A 23,828-nucleotide genomic window follows, 5' to 3' on the forward strand; every position below is an offset into this window, starting at 1 on the left:
GTTGATGGCAAATTTTAGTGTTGCACATTGTTTATGAAGCACTAATGGAAGTATTAAACAATTCTCTTCATTACATGTCTCTCACTGTTTCTTATTTATATCTGCAGATGGCACTCGCATCTCTTGTGGCACATTAAATTCACCAACCTGTCGACTCGCTGGATCCAGTACATAGGACTTTCCATTGTTTATTCAGTTCATTAGGAAACTAATATTTTACAGTTATTAAAATTGTAAACACAGTACTTGATTCATTTTTTTTTTTAATTTTTTAAATGATATCATTTATTTTCCTTTCTGCAATGAGATTCTGTTGTAAGTTAATGAGGGAGATATTGGCTCTCTATCAAGTGTGTAGATTTTCATACAGAACCAAAGTCCTAATTAGCCAAAATTGGGACTGGAGACGACAACTTGATACTCAAATAAGGTACAACTTAACTTGTTTTCATATAAATAAAATCTGTCCAAAAGTGTAAGCCACATTAAGATTATGAAAGATTCATTGGACTTGTGACGCATTAAAACCCTGACCTTTGGGTTACAGTAAATTTCCCTAATTAAGTAATCTTCAATTTCTAGGAATGCCAGCATTGTGTAGAAGGGAATAGACATTATTTTAGATGTGTCCAAGCTTGTGTATCTCAGTTGTATTTAGGGAAGATTTCCCGAAGTCATAAAGGTGTTTAATATGTCATTAGCAAGGCATTAGCATTTATTGTGTTGTCGCAGAAGAAAATGGAAACACCATCTTGTTTCCGATTCCTTGAGAATAATATAAATGAAACATTGTTCATAGTATATAATCTACCTTAATTCAGATGAGAACTGGTACGTACGTATTTTTTTAATTTGTACTGAAACAAGGGCACATGATGTTAGTATTACTTCTTTATACCGTGTGTTTCAAAATTAATTTTGGTGTCTTAAAGTTTTGTTGCATTTGTTACATTCAACTTATAATTATAAATAATGCATTAAACAGAAGAGCAACCAACACAGTTTCTCTTATAAGTGTTCGGTGTCAGCACCATTTGTCAAACAACAGTGATCTTGTCAGTAGACTAGTTCTTCCCAAACCATGCTCAGTACGTTTGTTGCAACAACTGCTTCAATACTGTTTATCAAGTAGGGGAGATCAACTGGTGGCGGAAGCACATTCACATTATCCTTTATCAACCACTAAAGATAAAAATTGCACGGCATCAGATCAGATGAGTGTGGATGTCATATGAAAGAAGCTCTGTCATCCAGCCCATGCAGCCTAGCCAGCAGTTGGGTATGACATAATTTAACCCGTTGCATACTGAGTTATGCTGCAGCGCACCATCTTGATGCCAAATAAAGTTCTGTGTTCAGCTACTTCGCAACTGAGAAAAGAGCCACAGTTTTAGCACATCAAGATAAGAAACAACTACAGATGCCTCACGAAAAAAGAAGGCCCATAAACTTTCCACCAGTGTATGGCACAAAAGAATATTCTATTCAGAGGAGTTTTATTGCAACTTTATCAGCTGCTGTTGTCTGCCTGATGTGTACATTGTGTGTTCATATTTCCTCTTAGGTGAACGGTCAATTCATTACTGAAGATGATACAATCCAGAAAATTTTCATCATCAGGCAACAAGTTGCTGCGTAAATCATAGTCTGTATGCTGTAGAGTTTGTAACAACTTCAAATGATAGACAGAGAAAAAAAACTTGAGTTGCTCTTTCCTTTGATGTATTATTTATAATTGTAAGTTGAATGTAATAAATGCTACAAAGCCTTAAAAACCCTACAATCATTTTGAAACACCGTGTAGATTTGAAGAAAATAGCTGTTACAAAATTCTTTCTCCAACAATATCTCCTAAACAACAACTGAATTAATGATTATGGGAAGAGAGAATGAATGAAGATATCAAAAAGTGTGACAAAAAAATAGGACATTAATTTGGTTCAGAGAACAGGACTGTACAAGTAATTCTACAAACTGAAATTTGTTAATATAGTCTGCCAGCTTCAATCTTGCACAACATGTAAATAATCATGAACAAATTTCTTGCCACAATAGAATACATTAACTCAAGGTTTTGGTTTCCACACCTTAATAATGGACAGGCCAGGTATAGCATTAAATAAACAAAATAATAATAATAATATTTAGATATCACACTTCCTTAACATAATTTAATTATGACTGTACTTTTAGAGCAATATGGCACATTGCAATAGTTACATAATACTTCAGTACATTTATTTGGTTTTTATGTACAAACCACAATTCTTTAATTATTTGCGACAAAATCAGATCCATGTGTATTAAATACAAAGTAGCTTTACAATAAAAAAATCACATCAGAGTAATAAATACAGTAGTATAATTTCCTAACATTTGACTGCACTGCACAACAGTTATGTCAGGAACTGGCAAGTCTTGATTCTGCTGAACACAAGTTGGTTCACTTGTGTAATAAGCACAGGTTTATTGTATTTTCTCCCATGACTAGTTCATGTTCCACTGTTTGTACCAGTTGTATCAACAATTATATTTACAATTTACAAATCTTAATCACATCAAATGAAATATTTACAAGGGAGAAGATAAATAATGACAACATAATTATCAACATCACACTGATAACTCTTCAAGAGCACACACACATACAGTAAGAAGATTTAGCTGACAAAGTGCACAACAGTAAAGATTCGCACAGACTGTGCTCCTTATAAAAATGTGTACCAATGATTCTGGCTTGCAGTATTGCACAGTTAAAGTTTTTGTAATAAATAATAGCAATTCACAGATCAAATCACCACAATGAAATCAAACACAGAAACTCGGCTTTGAATATTAACTTTTCCAAAGAACTAATAATATCAGATCTTTTTGGTTTATAAACTTCAATACACGAAGACAAATGTGCAATAGTAACAACAGTTCTAATATGTTTTGGTACCACATATACCAAAATGTGTATTAGTTTATGTATTATTAGCAGTCTGTATATGATACACCATGTATTCCTCAAAAAATGTGGATAAAAGAAATATTGTCATTGATATTCTTTAGTCACTTTGTAAAATACTGAGAATAGTATTATATTTGATTGGCACATGACAAATGTTTTAGTGATGTGTATGAGTGATTTACATATGAACTCTGACACTCTCATCCCCATCATTATACAAACAGCACAATTATGCAAATGAAAGCCTTATGATACACAAAATTATTGCAAATGCTCATGCAATCTCTCTCTCTCTCTCTCTCTCTCTCTCTCTCTCTCTCTCTCTCTCTGTAGCACACACTCACTCACTCTCTCTCTCTCTCTCTCTCTCTCTCTCTCTCTCTCTCACACTCACACACACACACACACACACACACACACAGCCTGCCATTAATAGTCACAAAAGACAAGTGATATATTCAAAACATGTGGTACAAACAGGAACCAATATTGCCTGTGCCCTTGTGTCTGTGATGTTACAGAGCGGGCTCTGGGAAGTTAAACAGAGTAACTGGAAAATGCTTGATGTGCGTTTGCCACTGTGCTGACAGTTGAAAAAATTTCACTGCTGACCATTCTGTACCATCAATACATACTGAAACATAAGAAAAAATATCATTAAAATATTGTAGGCATCATATTTTATCACTAATGGCAAATTTTAATATTAGTATAATGTAAATTCTACAATTGATAGCAAGCAGGCACTCCAAAAAAGCCATAAAATTATTATTCTTGAACTTAAGCACCATTTCTAATGCAAGTTCTCTCTCTCTCTCTCTCTCTCTCTCTCTCTCTCCCTCTCTCCCTCCCTCCCTCCCTCTCTCTCTCTCTCTCTCTCTCTCTCTCTCTCTCTCTCTCTGTCTCATTCATTCACACACACACACACACACACACACACACACACACACACACACACCTCTGCAGGCACACCACCACTCAATGGCAACTTGCTCACCTCCTCACTCCCATGGACTCCTTACATAAATTCTGATCAATGCCCCCACCATATGGTACATTCCACTGTTTCCAGGATTTTTCAGATTAAGTGTAATACAGTGAATAATTAAATATGTTAACGAGTAAAGGGAATTAACTCTGGACACAAGCTGTTCATTTGCCACTTGTCACATACCTTTCAGTGGAATGTTGTGCGTTTTTGCTGAACAGATGAGTCTCGATACACCATCAACCATCTGACTCTTTGCTTCACTTTCTTTTTCTTTCTCCTTCTTCTTCCCAAGTCTCATAACTGCATAAAAAAAGTGGAACATAAATACAAAATGAATTAGAAGTTGAACCTAAGGCATCACTTGTGCATAAAGGACTTTCACCTATCAGAATGTGTCTTTTCTCTGAATTATTAAAATGACATATTCTGATAGAGTAAAGTCCTTTACTTCATCAAAAATTGTTCTTATTTATTTTATAATAGTAATGACTTTGATTTCAATATAATAGGGAAAGATTCCACGCGGGAAAAATATATTTAAAAACAAAGATGATGTGACTTACCCTACGAAAGCGCTGGCAGGTCGATAGAAACACAAACAGACACACACATACACACAAAATTCTAGCTTTCGCAACCAATGGTTGCTTCGTCAGGAAAGAGGGAAGGAGAGGGAAAGACGAAAGGATGTGGGTTTTAAAGGAGAGGGTAAGGAGTCATTCCAATTCCGGGAGTGGAAAGACTTACCTTAGGGGGAAAAAAGGACAGGTATACACTCGCGCACACACACACATATCCATCCACACATATACAGACACAAGCAGACATATTAAACGGCAAAGAGTTTGGGCAGAGATGTCAGTCGAGGCGGAAGTGCAGAGGCAAAGATGTTGTTGAATGACAGGTGAGGTATGAGTGGCGGCAACTTGAACTTAGCGGAGATTGAGGCCTGGTGGATAACGGGAAGAGAGGATATATTGCAGAGCAAGTTCCCATCCCCGGAGTTCAGGTAGGTTGGTGTTAGTGGGAAGTATACAGTGCCTTCAAAAGTGAAGAAGTTGTGGGTCAGGATGAAGCTGGCTAAGGTAATGAGGAAAGAGGTTTTAGGTAGGGTGGCAGGAATTTCTGACTTCCAGCCTTGTCTCTCAATCCTTCTTAAAAAACCTTAATCCTACTCCCAACATCACCACTGCTAAAGCCCAGGCTATCCGTGATCTGAAGGCTGACCGATCCATCGTCATTCTTCCGGCGGACAAGGGTTCCACGACTGTGGTACTTGATCGTCGGGAGTATGTGGCTGAGGGACTGGGTCAGCTTTCAGACAACACCACATACGAAGTTTGCCAAGGTAATCCCATTCCTGATGTCCAGGCAGAGCTTCAAGGACTCCTCAGAACCTTAGGCCCCCTACAAAACCTTTCACCTGACTCCATCAACCTCCTAACCCCACCGACACCCCGCACCACTACCTTCTACCTTCTTCCTAAAATTCACAAACCCAATCATCCCGGCCGCCCCATTGTAGCTGGTTACCAAGCCCCCACAGAACATATCTCTGCCTACGTAGATCAACACCTTCAACCCATTACGTGCAGTCTCCCATCCTTCATTAAAGACACCAACCACTTTCTCGAACGCCTGGAATCCTTACCCAATCTGTTACCCCCGGAAACCATCCTTGTAACCATTGATGCCACTTCCTTATACACAAATATCCCGCACGTCCAGGGCCTCGCTGCGATGGAGCACTTCCTTTCACGCCGATCACCTGCCACCCTACCTAAAACCTCTTTCCTCATTACCTTAGCCAGCTTCATCCTGACCCACAACTTCTTCACTTTTGAAGGCCAGACATACCAACAATTAAAGGGAACAACCATGGGTACCAGGATGGCCCCCTCATACGCCAACCTATTCATGGGTCGCTTAGAGGAAGCCTTCTTGGTTACCCAGGCCTGCCAACCCAAAGTTTGGTACAGATTTATTGATGACATCTTCATGATCTGGACTCACAGTGAAGAAGAACTCCAGAATTTCCTCTCCAACCTCAACTCCTTTGGTTCCATCAGATTCACCTGGTCCTACTCCAAATCCCATGCCACTTTCCTTGACGTTGACCTCCACCTGTCCAATGGCCAGCTTCACACGTCCGTCCACATCAAACCCACCAACAAGCAACAGTACCTCCATATGACAGCTGCCACCCATTCCACATCAAATGGTCCCTTCCCTACAGCCTAGGTCTTCGTGGCAAACGAATCTGCTCCAGTCCGGAATCCCTGAACCATTACACCAACAACCTGACAACAGCTTTCGCATCCCGCAACTACCCTCCCGACCTGGTACAGAAGCAAATAACCAGAGCCACTTCCTCATCCTCTCAAACCCAGAAACTCCCACAGAAGAACCACAAAAGTGCCTCACTTGTGACAGGATACTTTCCGGGACTGGATCAGAGTCTGAATGTGGCTCTCCAGCAGGGATACGACTTCCTCAAATCCTGCCCTGAAATGAGATCCATCCTTCGTGATTTACCAACTGACCTGCCTACACTGTGACGCATTCTATGTGGGAATGACCAGCAACAAACTGTCCATTCGCATGAATGGACACAGGCAGACAGTGTTTGTTGGTAATGAGGATCACCCTGTGGCTAAACATGCCTTGTTGCACGGCCACCACATCTTGGCACAGTGTTACACCATCCGGGTTATCTGGATACTTCCCACTAACACCAACCTATCTGAACTCCGGGGATGGGAACTTGCTCTTCAATATATCCTCTCTTCCCATTATCCACCAGGCCTCAATCTCCGCTAATTTCAAGTTGCCGCCACTCATACCTCACCTGCCATTCAACAATATCTTTGCCTCTGCACTTCCGCCTCGACTGACATCTCTGCCCAAACTCTTTGCCGTTTAATATGTCTGCTTGTGTCTGTATATGTGTGGATGGATATGTGTGTGTGTGCAAGTGTATACCCGTCCTTTTTTCCCCCTAAGGTAAGTCTTTCCGCTCCCGGGATTGGAATGACTCCTTACCCTCTCCTTTAAAACCCATATCCTTTCGTCTTTCCCTCTCCTTCCCTCTTTCCCAACGAAGCAACCGTTGGTTGCGAAAGCTTGAATTTTTTGTGTATGTATGTGTCTGTTTGTGTTTCTATCGACCTGCCAGCGCTTTCGTATGGTAAGTCCCATCATCTTTGTTTTTAAATGAATTTGATTTCATATTGATATAAATAAAACTTTTGGCACAGCTTGTCAAAATGAAAAGAATTAAAATCTGAGTTTGCCAGTGACAGGTTTGTGCAAAATTATTTTAGTTTTCTGTCCAACTGAAATTCACACTGTCCAAAAAGTCACTCGCTTTAATGGTAGTAACATTCAACATGTTATTTCTTTGTACTCACACAAAATTATGACTTTGCTGAACAGATGAGAAACACTATATTTTGCTGCACACAGGTATGGAATGAAAAGTTTTTGGTCTGACAGAGTCAGGACTAAATAATCAAAAATACATTTCTGTATTACCATAGTCCCCTTTTAGAGTGCACTTCAATGTTGGGGTCTAATGGTAGAAAGCGTAGGGTTCCAACCAGCACTAAGCTGGAGTACCAGATGCCTAATCAGTGAGGTTGTCTCCAATTTGAATACATATTGCCTCCTTTATATTGCAGTCCCAGAAAGACAAAACAGGGAATATAAAAGTGGTCTTTTCCTACATTATGTGATGACTTATGCTAAGGCAATGCTCTGCTACTGCAGATTAATTTCGTTGTCAAAGGCATGGTGTCCATTGCAACAATCTTCTACTGTGTGACACATTAGGCCAATAAATCAAAATTTTATTGGTACAGGCAAATATGCAGAACTCATTAAGTCTGATGTTCCAAGACAACTACATCACAGTAAATTACAGGAAACAAGCAAAGATGAAACTGGAACAATTATTACATCATTAAATAGTAGAGACTCCCCATGGGTATGGTGAAATTTCAAGCAGGATTATGAAAATTAGTGCACCATACATTAGTTTTGTACTCAGTCCCCTGCGCAGTGTGTCTTTCAGGTATGGTAACTTGCATCACAAATTGAAATACTCTTTTTACTTTATACTTATTTTATGAAATGGATGAAAGAGGTAAAGTAGACAATTACTGGCCAATTTCTTTGCTACCATTGTTTTCAAATGTTGTTTAGAAAGCAGCATATACAAGAGTAGTGGCACATCTCAGTACTCATAATTTGATTTTAGACTCACAGTTTTGCTTCAGGAAAGGGGTATTAACAGAAAACACAATTTAGTCTTCTTTGTGTCAGGCACTATTAGAGCATGGGTTGATGGCAGTAGATTTAACAAAGGTATTGGACCATTCAGTACTTCTGCATAAGTTGGAATAAAAGCAGAAGGTTGTCCAGTGTCTATAAAAATGGAAGAGGTTTGAATTTGACATGGGTCATGTAAAGTAGCGGTGGGATGAGGGGCGAGTGAGCCACAGTGTGTGTTGCTGTTCTTGATATACATCAGTGATCCGCCACTGAACATGACATGACATGACATTCCCTCTTAGCAGATGATATGTGTTATCTTGCAAGGCAAGAAACATAATAAATGATGTAACTGGCATGGTAAGCAGTAACAAAAGCATGTAACTGTCAGAGAACAAATTAATACTTCAGTGCAACAAAATGAAAATCATACAGCTTTTGACATAGAACTCTTGTCAAAGAGAAATTTTATTGTCCCAAGACAGTCAGTCAGTGAAGTCACTTATTTTAAATTGTTAGGACTGAGGGCAGGATGGAACACTTTCTCGGAAGTATATTATTTAGAAGTAAAGGAGAATAGCAGAGCATCGAGTCGAGAGGCACACGAAAATGAGAATGAAAACTTCACTACCTTTCAGGGGAAATCCTTTGACGAGCTAGAGTACAAAAACAAACATACGTGTGCACCTACATTTACTCTGTGCACTCAGCAAGAATATTATTAGCTTAGAAAAGGGTGATCATACTGATCTGCAGTGACAGTTTGCGAACTTAATGTAGGCTGTTGTTCAGATGCCTAGGAATTCTAGCTCATTCCTGTTCATATACTTCCATTATCAGAACTGCTGTTGACAGTACTGTCTCAGTTCAGAAGAAACTGCGACATTCATTCAGTGAACACTAGACAGAAAAATGATATGCAATTGGCTAATACTTCCTTAGGCACTGCACTCAATGGTGTTTACTATTTAGCAGGTTCCAGCAGGAGTGAAAAAAGTGAGTGATAACCTGAAGTATTAAACGACAAGGTGAAAGGCTTCATTGTAGCACACTTCTTCTATTCTGTGCAGGAGTCCCTCACGGTAGTTGAGAACTTTTTCTCTGTAATGTGTTATTTGTTTGTATATTACCCCACAATTTTTTCATGTTTTATTGATTCTTTAATTTACAAATTTTTCTTGTCAGCATTCTGTAAACAACATACTGACTTGTTCCGTGACAAGGTTGCTGTGGGTCACATGGATACACTGACACAAAATCTGATAAAAAAACACTTTTTTCCTGAGGTCTTCTGTGACAGGTGCCACCAAATTCCTCAGTTTGGCAAATGGGCAAAAGATACATTTAATGCTGTGTCTGTTAAGTTGTTAAGTATTCTTCTGTTTCCTGAATAAGCATCACGTCACTAAAGTATCAACATTAATGACTACTGATGACTCGGCAAGTTCAGTTCTCAGAGATAATCTCAGGTTTTTTTCTGTAGTGGAAAGACAAGGAATGGGGTTCACTCAGCCTCGTGACACTGAATGGAAAGCTGCTTTGTAATACAAGCTATAAAGCTGGCAGAAATGCTACTGAAGTGGCACTGAATATAAGGCTAGCACCAAACTGAGAGGCACACAACATTTATTTTATTCAGCACTGAAGCACAGTAAGATTGGTGTTTGCCTTTAAGCAGAAGCACATAAAGTAACTGTGGCTCAATTATAAAACAATATGGTGTATACATGCAAACTGAAGTGACAAATGAAAATTTCTGCCGAGGCCGGGATTTCAACACGGGTGTCCTGCTGACTGGACAATGTGCTCACTGCTACGCCACCCTGGCACAGTGGTTCTTCGCAACTGCATGGACTATCCTAGCACGCCTCCCCCTCAATCCAAATTCCCATTCACACCTCAGCCCACTTTGCGCTTCCCCTAAATCTGAACAGCATCGCAGACGCTTTCCAACTGTATTGGAATATCATCTCAACATTGAACAAAATGGCGATCCTGCCTGAAACCTGAGCGTAGGTGACTTAATCAAATCAAACTATATGGCTCCAGAGACCTTTTCAAGACTCACACATCTATGATGTATATAAACAGACACAAGTGACAAATGAAAATTTGCAGTGTGCACGCAGAATAACGTAGCCGCGAGACGCGCAATCAGCAGGGCACGTGTTGGGAGAGTGATAATGGTTGAGGTTACTGATAGGCAGTGCAGGGGAAATGCCGAGCACTGGAGGGGCACTGAAGCCTACACTAACATTTTCTGCAAATACTAAGTGAAGCCCCTCCATGCCCACACTTGCACGGTGACCATTCAGAAAGTTCTGTCACCTCTGCTTCAGTTAGTATCTATAAAGTAGTGCCATTCAAAAAGTTCTATCATCTCTGATTTGGTTAGTATCTAAAAAGAATTCCAGTGAAAATGCAACAAAAATACTAATTTATTTTCGCCTGACTTCTATACCATCTGTAACTTTCAGAGAATGAGTGTAAATCTTGAGTAAAACCTACACATTTCTCTTGTTCCCATATTAAAATTAGCTTTTTGTGAAAACACAGTTGAGTTTACACAGTATTACTTCACTAACGTGCTGTGCAGATGACACTGCAAGAGAATTTCGAAACAATGGTTTAGTAACTGCAGAGAAGTAAGATCAATAGCTTATGAAAAAGCACATCCTCGGTACAAAAATAAATGTGTAATGTCTTCACTTATGTTCCAAAATCTGTAGCATTTGTTGTTTCATCAGCTATTGTTGGGCCTTAAAAATTACATTCTTTCATCAAAAAAGTGTGTAATTAGTGGAATAACACGGTAGAAATTGAAGTTTTGCACAATAATTGTTTGGCAAAATACTCTCCTGCATGCTACCATTTGACAGAAACACATTTTGATATCTCAAAGCAGTTACGAAATATGAGGAATGGCTACATCACCGGTGCATGTGATTGCAGATGAGTGTGCTACATCAGATCAACTTTCTCGAGATTTGTAACAGATAGAGACCTCCACAAAGTCTAGTTCAATATCTCAGCTAAATTTCACACAAAGCAACATATTATGTATATGTATCAAATGCAAAATCATAGTGACCCCTATTTTTCATTGCAAACTTTTTCGAATTTGGACCAGTGTCTTACTTACGTGCAAATATCGCAATAACTATGACCAGTAATAAAATTATGGGCTCATCATCATGAAGCTGGAACAGTGCTTCAGATGAAAACTTATCACTATGCATCAGCCACTGTACTGTGTGCGGACTATACCAAGACCGGGATTCAAACACAGGTCTCCTGGGTAGTTATGCTGGTCACTACACCATCCTGGATTGAGGGGGGTGGTGTGCTAAGGTCATCCTTGCAGTTGTGCAAAATCACTGTGCCAGGGTGGTGTAGTGGTTAGCTCATCTGCCTAGTGTGCAGGACACCCAGGTTCAAACCCTGGCCTCTGTGCAAATTTTCATTCATTACTTCCATCTGCATGTACACATCATAGGTCTTCGAGACTTGAAATGGTTTCTGTAACCATATAGTTTCATTCATAAAACAGTAACTGCCAGACACTGGGTATGTGCCTAGCTGAACAGCTTATGATGAGAGGGTATCTCCGCAGTACACAGTCTCTGAAAAGATACAGCAGTTATTGTATAATAAGAGTAAAACAAAGCATAGGGCTATTGATACAAGCCAAAGGAAATGTATTTGGCTTTCAGAAAGATAGTGAGTCACACATTCAGTGACTACTGCAGGAGGATCTTATCAAAAGAGCTTTCATAATTACTAACAAAGGTCTGGTCGTATGCAAAGCATGTCAAGTGTCCAGATGCTGGTGGACGGCATAGGAACTGAAATTGTACATCGAGACAGCCCTGAAGTTACAGTAATTCTTCACTTGCAAAAAGCATCTGAGCCAGTATCACATGTACACTAATTAGTAAAAGTACAATTACAAGTTGTATCAAATCAAATTTGTGACTAGAATGAGTGTTTCTTGGTAGGTAGGAGATGGCATATTATCTTAGATGGAGAGTCCTCAACTGACACAGAAGTAGCTTCCGGCATGCCTCAGGGAAGTGGGGGACCCTTGTTGTAAATGTTGCATATTAATGATCTGGATGATAAGGGTACAAACTCAGCAGTTTCACTCATGACACAGTTATCAATTATTGTCTGAAAAAAGTAGCACAAATATTCAGTCAGATCTTGATAAGATTCCAAAGTGGTACAAAGATTGGCAACTTGTTTTAAATGACCTGAAAAGTAAATTTTTTCACTTCATAAAAATATAATATCCTATGACTACAACATGAGTCGGTGACAATCTTTATCAGCAAATACATACATGCAACAGTCTGTAGGAATACCAAATGGGATGATCACATAGGTTCAGTCTCAGTGAAGCAGGAGGTGGACTTCAGTTCATCTATAGGATACTGGAAAACTACTATGAGTTTGTACAGGATATTGCTTACAGAGCAGTCTTGCAGCCTATCTGAGAGTATTGCTAAAATGTGCGGGACTCGTATCAGACAGGACTGATAGCGGTATTGAATGTGTGCAAACAAGGGCTGGGTGAATGGTCACAGGTTTGTGTGACTCACAGGAGAGCATCACTTAGATACCTAAAAACATGAACTGGCAGACACTTGAAGGTAGGTCTCAGTTATGTCTGGAAAGCCTACTTCCAAAGTTTTATGAAACTGTATTGAGTGAGGAACCTAGAAATACACGACAATCCCATACATACTGCTCCCGAAGGGACTGCAAAGATCAGATTAGACTAACTACAGCATGCACAGAGGTATTTAAGCAAACCATCTTCCTCATAAGTAATTGGAAGCGGAAGAAATCTTGATATGTGATACAATGGGAAGTACTTTCTTCCATGCAATTCACAGTGGTTTGTAGAGTGTAGATGCAGTTTGTGTCTCTTCATATTGTTCAATTAACTGGTCTCACTTGAGCTGGAATGTTCAGTGAATTTATTTCTCTGAATAGTCATTTTGTAGGAAAACCATCCTCAGATGCTGAAGCTCACCCAGCAAATTGTCATACAGAACCAGGGAGCACAACATACCACTGCATTGTGTTGGGTGACAACAACTTGTAGGCTGCAGGTGTTGTGCTTTTTTGTGCAGGCCAAGTAGTTTGTGTTGACTTTCCCTCAGGTGATTCTTTTTAACAGCCCAGACATTAATGAGGTTTTGTTTTTTATTTTGCTTATGGCCAACATTCAACAAATGTTGCAACCACCTTGAACATAATACTGTCAGTAAAGTGCAAACATTATAACATGGAAGACAGTTGCGAGCATAAACAAACGAGAACTCAGTCTGGCCGAGGTTCGAGGAGCAGAGTGGAAGAATGCGCCCTGCCTCCCTCCCTCAGGGCTGGAACCCTACATCCATGTTCTGTGCTCCTGGGAAAGCAGAACTGGCATTGTGATCATAGGGATCATCAATTCCTTCTGCTGTCGTGACGGATGTACTCAAATCCCTTCATGGATGAGGATGTCTTTTTCAGTCCTTTTAAAATAAGAATGCACACAGAACATTCAGTAATGGCTACAGTGCCACTGTTTGCTGAGGTTCAGCTGGTCATAAATGTGGTCATTCAGGCTCAATTTCACTGGTATTCCCCAGACTCTTTCCATTTGCTTAGTATTTCTCATGATCTCCATTACATTAGAAAGAGAATATTATGTATGAATCCATGGCCAAAAAGGAATTCTTCTAAAAATAGAAGACCCACAGCTAAACTTATAAAAAAAATCTGCTTTGACCAACTTAAAGAACCTTGTGACAGTTTTATATTGTTCTCATATCCTCTTTTTATTTCCCTCCAGTATTCTTTCACCTTTTCACTGCATCCTTTTCTTTCTTCAGATCACTTTATACCTGTCCTGTTATTGCTTCTACCTCAGAATCCTTCTAATTTTAATACTTTCCTTCTGAAAATATCTTTTTCTTTTTGCTCCTTCTCTTATGTTGTGTATTTTTAATCTTTTTTGTCTTCTCAGATCTAGGTTGAAGTTAATTTTCTTCCCAGAGATACTTGATGACTCATTTGTCAGCCTACTTCCATTCATCCTTTATAAATATCCAAAAAAATATTGGTCATCTTTTCTGTATTCTTCTGTTATTTTTTTCATATTTAATCACTCCCAATTTTTCGGTCTTCTGTGCTACTTATTGGACCTAAAATTTTCCTCAGGATTCTACTCTCTAATATTTCTAGTTTGTCTAATTTGTAATTCAGTGGTAGGCATACACATGTAGAGGCAGTCTGGTTTCACTATTCTTTTGTAACATATTATTTTTGCATTTATTGATATGCACTTTTTATTGCAAATGTTTCAGGAAATTTTACAAAATGTAAAAAGAAAAAAAAGGAAGCAACTAGTGAGATCTGAACAAATGCCTTTGCAATTACAATCCAATTATGTTCCAATCCCTAAGCTATTGGTGAATTTATTAACAATCTACAAATGTTTTGTACTAAACAGCACTCAAAACCTTCTAATCTTCAAAGGCTTTTTTTTAAGACTTCTATCGTACTGCATTCGGTAACTGATGTCTGAGCACTGACCTTCAAATTCTGTTAAGTATGAAGAAGATCAGAGAGGGTCACTCCGCAATGTTCCAATGTCAGTACTGTTGATCGTTAATCTTGATGAAGTAAGTTGAGCAACAAAAAACATTTTTCGTATCAAAACTCAATCAGCACAAGCTTGCCAGAAGGTGGTGTTACACTGAACTACTACTTGACTGAGGATCTTGGATGTTTCCATTCCATGCAGGCATACTTTATCTACAAGGTATAGTGATACACCAAGAGACAATAATGTTATTCACGCATTCATCTCCATAGATGATGGTGGTTGTAGTTATACATCTTGGAACAGTTTGTATAATTCCAGACTATGCCCATTCGCTATGGACAATTTTCCTAAATTTCTCTTTCATCCAGATCAGTGACCTATGATTGTCAGATACTGTTGCACAAGCTCTTATGAGATGGACAAACATCCCCTGAAAATCACTTGTTTTAGCCTTCTCCTGTGTATGAGTGGTATGGATACTTGTGATCATAATATACAGTGATGCAGGATAATCTCTTCAACATCAAGTCAATATATATTCCATTTGCATATAGTAGGTCCCCTTCTATAACGATAAAAGGAATTTCCTTTCTTGAAGTCCAAATAATTTGTACAAAGAGTGTGTACCTAGCTCTACACACACACACACACACACACACACACACACACACACACAGCCTTAGTTTTAACTTATTTTTTAACTAATTGGCATTCCTGATTTTGTGCCTTATGTTTGTAACTTGTTACAAACTTATACTACATAGTACCATAGAACAGGATGTCATATGAAAACATTTTTTGTTTCTTGTTCTATCGTAGATGTGTACACGCTCATGGAAAACAGACCTTGCTCAGCAGAAATATTTCCCACCAAAGAAATTCAAAAAAATGGTACTAAGCATTAGTACAATGAATTAGCAGGCTTGGTTACAGGTATCAATCCTGAGATGGTTGGTGTGAATGCCGAAAATGAGGAAATTAATATTGTGAAAAATGTCAAATATTTAGTGAACTATGTTTCTTCAGCCACCACCACAAATTGGGAAACTGGCAATAGAATATAAGCAGCTTGCAAATTATACAGCTCACTCTGTTTATCATATACTGCAGGGCAGAATTTTTGTCCACTACCTTCAAAGATAAACTACACAGCACATACCTTGTCCCATTATTGACATATGGATTAGAAGTAGTGACACTGACCCAACCAGCCAGCAGTCTTCTCCAGGCAAATGATATGAAGTTCCTCTGCTTGTGCCTTCAGAAAATCAGGAAGAATAAAATAAAAGAGCAACTTTACCTTGAAAGGAACCTAAGAGACAGAATAGAGATCAAAAGTCTGAAGTGCTATGACAAAGGGGATGGCTTTGAATATATTTTATTTGGATTCTATTTTTATATATATAATTAATGGGCATAAGACCTACAAGAAGAGATCACAATGTGTGGGACAAAAAAATCCTCAAAGGCTCTGGAAAGTGAGTATTGTAATGAACTTAAACACACATTTAAAAAAGTTTTGCATCACCCCAGTTCCCAGAACTCCTGAAAAATAGACGTTGACTGTGGATATTGTAGCACAGACACAGTCCCTTTGACTTTTCAGAGATGTCACTAAACCCACCCAAAGATGTAAGCAACCATGCACAAGCAGCGCCTATTAGATGGAGGGGGTCTGACAGATGATCAGTTCCAGTCATTCCATGGAGGAGATACAGAGAAAAAGGAACTGTCAATGACACGCCTCGCTCAGGCTGCCCAAGGGCTAGTACTGCAAAGGATGACCGATACCTACGGATTATGGCTAGGAGGAGCCCTGACAGCAATGCCACCATGTCGAGTAAAGCTTTTTGCACAGCCACAGGACGTCGTGTTATGACTCAAACTGTGTGCAATAGGCTGCATGATGTGCAACTTCACTCCCAACATCCATGGTGAGCTCCATCTTTCCAACCACAACACCATGCAGCGTGGTACAGTTGGACCCAACAACATGCCGAATGGACCACTCAGGATTGGCATCACATTCTCTTCACCAATGAGTGTTGCATATGCCTTCAACCTGACTTTCATCGGAGACGTGTTTGGAGGCAACCCAGTCAGGCTGAATGCTTTAGACACACTGTCCAGCGAGTGCAGCAAGGTGGAGCTACCCTGCAGTTTCGAGGTGGCATTGTGTGGGGCCAACGTACGCCACTGGTGGTCATGGAAGATGCCGTAACGGCTGCACTAAACATGAATGCCATCCTCCGACCGATAGTGCAATCATATCGGCAACATATTGGTGAGGCATTTGTCTTCATTGATGACAAATTGCGCCCCCATCGTGCACATCTTGTGAATGACTTCCTTCAGGATAACAACATCGGTCAACTAGAATGGCCAGCAATTTCTCCAGACATGAACCCTATCGAACATGCCTGGGATAGACTGAAAAGGGCTGTTTATGGATGACATGACCCACCTACCACTCTGAGGGATCTAAGCCGAATTGCTGTTGAGGAGTGGGACAATCTGGACCAACAGTGCTTTGATGAACTTGTGGATAGTATGCCATGACGAATACAGGCATGCATCAATGCAAGAGGAGGTGCTACTGGGTATTAGAGGTACCAGTGTGTACAGCAATCTGGACCACCACCTCTGAAGGTCTCGCTGTATGGTGGTACAACATGCAATGTGTGGCTTTTATGAGCAATGAAAAGGGCAGAAATGATGTTTATATTGATCTCTATTCCAATTTTCTGTACAGGTTCCAGAACTCTCGAAACCGAGGTGATGCAAAACTTTTTTTATGTGTGTATTTATGAATCAACAGAACATGCTGTGCAAGGTTCATGTAAAACCATAGGAGTGATCAACTGGTTAGTGGTTGTGGTGTCCACTCTCCTTTTCTTTAATCATACTTGCGAATGAGGACTAGTGGTTACACATGTCACTGTTAGCAAAGCAAAAACTAGTTTTACTGAAAATATTTTTCGTTTGGTGTAACTCAAAATTTCAGGACAGGATTAAATGAATAGTTTAGATAAATATATTTCTTCAAGTGTCTGCTGCTTCACAACTTTTAGCATTTTGCAATTTTTCAAGTGGCTCTACTTTCTCATGTCCGCAGTCAATTGCAACAACAATTACCGAACTACAAAGAGTAACTAAAACAAGTAGAAAATATTTATGAAACAGGATAAAGTGGTGCTAGTGTCATATCTTAATGAGGAACTAGAAACATTTAGCTCTGGACAGGCAGATGTAGTGCTGAAGTTTGAAAGAATAGTTGACCATGAAGTAGACAAATGTATGCCTAGTAGAACTATTCATAATGGGAGGGACACTCCATGGTATACAGCAACTGTAGATAAACAGAGACAACTGCATAACAGATTTAAAACAATGTATAGGGCTACATATATAGAGATTTTGACTGAAACACATTGGGCTGTCAAGAGGGCATTGTGAAGCCTTCAGTGACTACCATGGCAGAATATTATCAAAATATCTTTCACAAATCCCAAAGAAATCCTGGCCATATGTGAAGGCTCTAAGTGGCACCAAAGTTAATGTCCAGACACTCATGGATGAGGCACAAACTGAAACTGGAAGCAGCAAAGCAAAAGCAGAAATGCTGAACTCCATTTTCAAATGTTCCTTTGCAAAGGATAATCCAGGAGTATTACTCCAATGTAATTCTAGAATAGTGTCAGTGGTATTGAGACATAGCTGCAATCATTAAAACTGAATAAATCTCCAGGGCTCATGGAATTCCTGTCAGATTCTATACTGAATTTTCAGCTAAGTAGCCCCTCTTTTAACCGTTAACATACCTTAGATTAATTGAACAAAGAAACAAGCCCAGTGGTTGGAAGGAAGCGCATGACGCACCCATCTATCAGAACGGCAGCAGAAGTGATGCACAAAACTAACATCCAATGTCTTTAGCATCCATTTGTTGTAGAATCTTAGAACATATTCTGAGCTCAAATATAATGAGGTATGCTGAACAGAATGACCTCCTCCACAACAGCCAGCATGGATTCAAAAAAAACATCATTCATGCAAAATCCAACTTGCACTTTTCACACACATCATTCTGAAATTCATGGGTCAAGGCAGGATCAGATAGAATCACTGTTTCTTTACGTCCTAAATCATTTGACTCTGTACTACATGTATGTTTATTACCAAAAGTCGAGTGTTTGGGATATCAAGCGAGATTTGTGATTGCACTGAGGATTTCTTGTTGGGGAAGATGCACTATATTATCTTGGATGGAAAGTCATCAGCAAATGAAGTAACTTTTGGATGTGCCTCAGAGAAGTGTGTTGGGACCCTTGCTGTTCATGTTGCATATTAATGTGCATGGGCACAATATTAATGCTAACCTCAGAAGTTTTTCAGTTGATGCAGTTACCTATAATGAGGTGCTACCTGAAAAAAGCTGCACGAAAATTTAGTCATTCCTTAATAAGACTTAAAGTTGGTGCAAAGATTAGCAACTTGCTTCAAATGTTCAGACATGTAAAATTTTGCATGTCACAAAATGATGACTACAATGTCAATGTGTCAAAGTTGGACTCCATCAACTCATACAAATACGTGAGTGTAACATTTTGTAGGAATATGAAGTGGAGCAACTACTTAGGCTCAATCATAGGTAAAACATATGACAAGAATTCAGTTCATTGGTAGGATGCTGGGAAAATGCAATTAGTCTACAAAGGAGATTGCTTACAAAATGCTTGTATGAGCTGTCTTACAACATTACTCAATTGTATGGAACCCATAGCAAACAGGGGATACTGAACACATGCAAAGAAGGCCAATATGAATGTTCACAAGTTTCTTTTAGCCATGGGAGAATGTCAAGTAGATAATGAAAGAACTGAAGTGGAAAACAAATAAAGAGAGACGCAAACTATCCGGCCAAACTACTTAGTAAGTTTCAAGAACCAACTTTAAGTGATGAATTTAGGAATATACTTCAAACCCCTCTGTATCGCTGCTGTGGTCGGGAAGACAAGATTAGACTAATAACAGAAAACACACACACAGGTGTTTACATTTAAACTATTGTTCTTCCTACACTCCATACACGAATGGAATGGAAAAAGCCCTAGTAACTGATACAATGGAAAGTAACCTCTGCCATACACTTCACAGTGGTTTGCAGACTATGGATGCAGATGTAGTTCAATCTTCTAGATGACTAAATAACTATTGCCATGGCCAAAGAGTCACAAAACTAAGACTCCTGAAATAAAATTTTAATAGAAGTGTAATGATAATACTGTTACTAAAGTAGTCAGCTACAAAAGGCATCTGTTTGCATACTCCCCATTTAAACCCATCTGGTGAACACAGATATTACATCCCCTGAAGGCATTAACACCTTTCCTCATTTGCTTTCAACCAAGACATGAAGGTAAACACTGAAAAGAAAAATATTCTAGGAGGTAAACAATCTTCCATCACTGGAAAGATTGATGCAATTTGGCCATCAAATTCTGAAGAGCCTAGAACACTACATAAGGAAGAATCAGGGTTTCCTTACTATTTCCTGATAAGGTCTAGAAAGAAACACATCTGCCATGCACACTGCCTATCAATACTTCCCTGAAGGCAGGTAAACTTAAACAACAGATGGATGTATTAAACAGACACAATATACTCATGTTAGCACTTCATGAAACTACATGTGGAGGTCAGAGCACATTTGAATCAGAGGCCTACAGGATTTATAAAGAAAACCCAGCCATAAAGACTGAACAGAAATTCACTACTCTTGGAACAGTTTTGAATCCAAGAGAATCCGTAACACATTATCCATTCACATCAGAGCAAATACCACTTCTCTCATTAGGTCAGCAAATAACATATATACCACCGTAAATGCACACACACCTACTACTCAACTTGGCCTCCTGCAGTTATTATCGGAAACATGCAGTGGCATTACAATAAACACACACACATTAATATTTTTGACTGTCTTATACCCTGTGGAAGTCCTAACAATTTCATGAGCAAGTTGTCTGGTTGTTAAAATAGCAGAGCATAGTCTGATCGGTTTATCAGTTTCGAGTGCAGAGCAAACACATGAGCCGACAGAAGCACCCTGGTCGACTAATACCCACAACAGGAGCAGAAAAATCCAGGACGAGTTGAACAGTTTTGGGAAACACCAGAAAATGAGACATCAAACAAACCAAAGCACCACATAAAACTACTTGTAGGAGGTTTCAATGCACAGGTCAGCACAGAAGACAACTGGAAGAGAATAGAAGGAATATTTCCCACACGTAAATCCTACAATAACAATGAAGAAAGACCCATCACCTTTAACAGACAATTCAATTTAAAACTTTTTTCATAAATTCACCAAGGAAAAAGAAGACCTAACACACATTTAGGCTCATATCAACTGATTCATGAGGCAATAACCAAACAAAACCACACAGGAATCATGAACATACAGGACAGAAGAGGACTAGGCATAATCTCTGACCACTTTTTAACAGAATTCAAGCCAAATTTCAGCCTAGAAGACCAAATCCCAAAGTTCATTCAGTTGATACAAAACTTTTTTGCAAAATGGGGATGAATTTGTCACAAAGGTTGACACAAAGAAGATGGGAAATTGAGATGAGATCAGAGAAGCAATTATAGACATGGTAAAAGAACTAGAGCAACCACTGAGAAGACAAAAATTGATGGTGGAACATGTGATGAAGCAAACAAATTATTAGAACAGAGAAATGAAATTATGACAAATTTCAGACAGAAAACCACTAGGATCTTTTACACAGTTTTCACAGAACAAATGACAAAGTACAAGCAGATGAGCCCTGACTTGACTTCAAAGATTCAACAGGCATATGGGGGAGCAGTTAATACTCCATGTGCAATTTGCTTAGAGGGCAAATGAAGAAGACTTCCCTATTCAAGATCTGGCACAAGAGCAACAGAAATTTTTGAGCTAGTTCATTCAGATTTGTGTGGGCAGAGGCAAACAAGGTAATTGGAGTAGCAAAATACTTCTTTATTTTAAATTGATGGCTATTCCAGGATAGTATCTGTATATACTCTCACAAAATAAAAATTAAGTACAACAGCTGATTTGAGACTTTAAAAAACTAGTCAAAAGGCAAACTGGGAAAGGATCTCCACTCTGTGTACAGATAATGGCACTGAATATGTGAACAATAATCTGAAAAACATTTTCGGACAGGAGCAAATATGACATCAGACTACCATATATGCCATATACATCAGAATGAAATGGAGAAGCTGGTCATTATAAATATACAATCGTAGCAAAAGTGAGATGCCCACTCTTCAAAGCAAATTGGGCAAATAAATTCGGTCAAAAGCAGTCTCCACTGCAGTCTACTTAAATAACAGATTTCAAAATAAGGCACTCAAAGGCAAGACTCACTCTTGTGTCTATTACAGAAATCAAAGTTCAGACATTTTAATAGCTACTGTTCATGTGAGTGGTATGCTAATTTTCAGCAACAATTTGCAAGAGAAAGAAGTTTTCACAAACAATTTAAGCTGAAAGATCTTGGTGAAACCACAAACTGTTCAGGTATCCAAATTACTAGGAATCACAAAGAAAGTTATTTATGGATAAACCAGACTTTCTATGTGAAGCAAATTCTCAATTAATTTAATATGACGGACTGTAAATTGATATCTATGCCAATGGAAAATAATGGAGAGCACACTCATAACATGGGTCAAAAACAGGGCAAGATCAAGAAGATATGAAGAACGTAACCTATTGCAAAGCAAGAAATAGGAAATTTAATGTAAGCTCAGTTAGGAACAAGGCCTGGCCTAGCTTATTTGATAGGAAATGTTAGCCGTTTTTGTTGCAATCCAGGCATACCACATTGGCAGCAGTCAGAAGGATCTTTAAATATCTAAATGTATGAAGAATATAATGCTATTGTTTTCTACAACAGAGGACTGTCACATAATAGTTTACTGTATGCAGACTGGACCGGAGATTCTGAAGACAGGAAGTCAACAACTGGAAATTTGTTTAAGTTTCAAAGAGAAGGAATATCCTGGCAAAGTAAGAAACAGTCAACTGTAGCCTTATCCATGACTGAGGCAGAATATATGCCCCAGAACTTAGCACATAAGGACACACTGTGACTTCCGAGGTTAGACAGCGAAATATCTCCAGACCTCAAGAAGGATCCTATCAAACTATTATGTGACAGCAAAGAAGCAACTGACTCGTCCAAGACTAGTGTCTACAAAAGTGAAACCAAACATGACGACACAAGGCACTGTTTTATAAGAAAAGAAAATAGTCAGCCCAAGTCACTGTGATGCACATACCTTCAGGCCAAATGCTAGCAGACATGATGACAAAACCTATGGAAAAGCGTTGGCATCATCTGCTCCTACAAGAATTTGAGCTGAAAATGTAGGGCTTTTTTTTCGAGGCATGATTCTAGTAGGGGTAAGTGAATTTAGAATCTATGCCTCACTTCTGTAAATATCTTCTGCATTGCTATTGGCACACTTTTCTTTATTCTGTGGACAGTGAAGTTAGTGTAACAGTGTTTAACTTGTTACCGTGTATAATAAACATTATAGTTGCAATCAGATACTACCAGCAAATTACTCTAACAGAAACACTTCACAAAATTGCAGCTAAAACCAGATTACAGATATCATATGAGAAAATAGAATATATTGAACACAAAAACAGTAGGGGAAAATATAGACAAGCACAACATGGAAACATCGAACGAATTGATAACTTCAAGTATTTGGGAGAACGGATACAATCACATGGATCAGATGACACCACAAGTAAATAAAATAATTAGTGTACAAACTCACATAAAACAAATATAATAAAATATATGTAGCATTCTAGGCAAAAATTAGACACTACACAACAGCAATTAAACTGGAAGCACTATACAGATCCGAATGCCTTATACTGAAGAATAAAGATGAAGAAAAAGAACTGGAAAAGAAAGAAAGGAAAA

The 23,828-nt window shown here is 38.8% G+C and overlaps 1 protein-coding gene across 3 annotated transcripts in view; it reads right to left on the reverse strand.

Moving 5' to 3' along the window:
• Positions 1-2,216: 2,216 nt before the first annotated feature.
• Positions 2,217-23,828, reverse strand: part of LOC126461319 (phosphofurin acidic cluster sorting protein 2) — a 722,007-nt gene continuing 700,395 nt past the window's right edge. For 2 of the 3 annotated variants that reach the window (XM_050095987.1, XM_050095988.1), the window contains exons 18-20: positions 15,977-16,075; positions 4,128-4,244; positions 2,217-3,587 (exon numbers count right to left, since the gene is read on the reverse strand). In XM_050095987.1, the coding sequence (XP_049951944.1) occupies positions 3,469-3,587; positions 4,128-4,244; positions 15,977-16,075 (335 nt within the window). In that variant the 3' untranslated portion in view covers positions 2,217-3,468. The remainder of the gene's footprint in view (positions 3,588-4,127; positions 4,245-15,976; positions 16,076-23,828) is intronic. The other variant, XM_050095989.1, reaches the window with a different exon arrangement.

Source organism: Schistocerca serialis, chromosome 1 (assembly GCF_023864345.2).
Source record: "Schistocerca serialis cubense isolate TAMUIC-IGC-003099 chromosome 1, iqSchSeri2.2, whole genome shotgun sequence".
NCBI lineage: Eukaryota > Metazoa > Arthropoda > Insecta > Orthoptera > Acrididae > Schistocerca > Schistocerca serialis.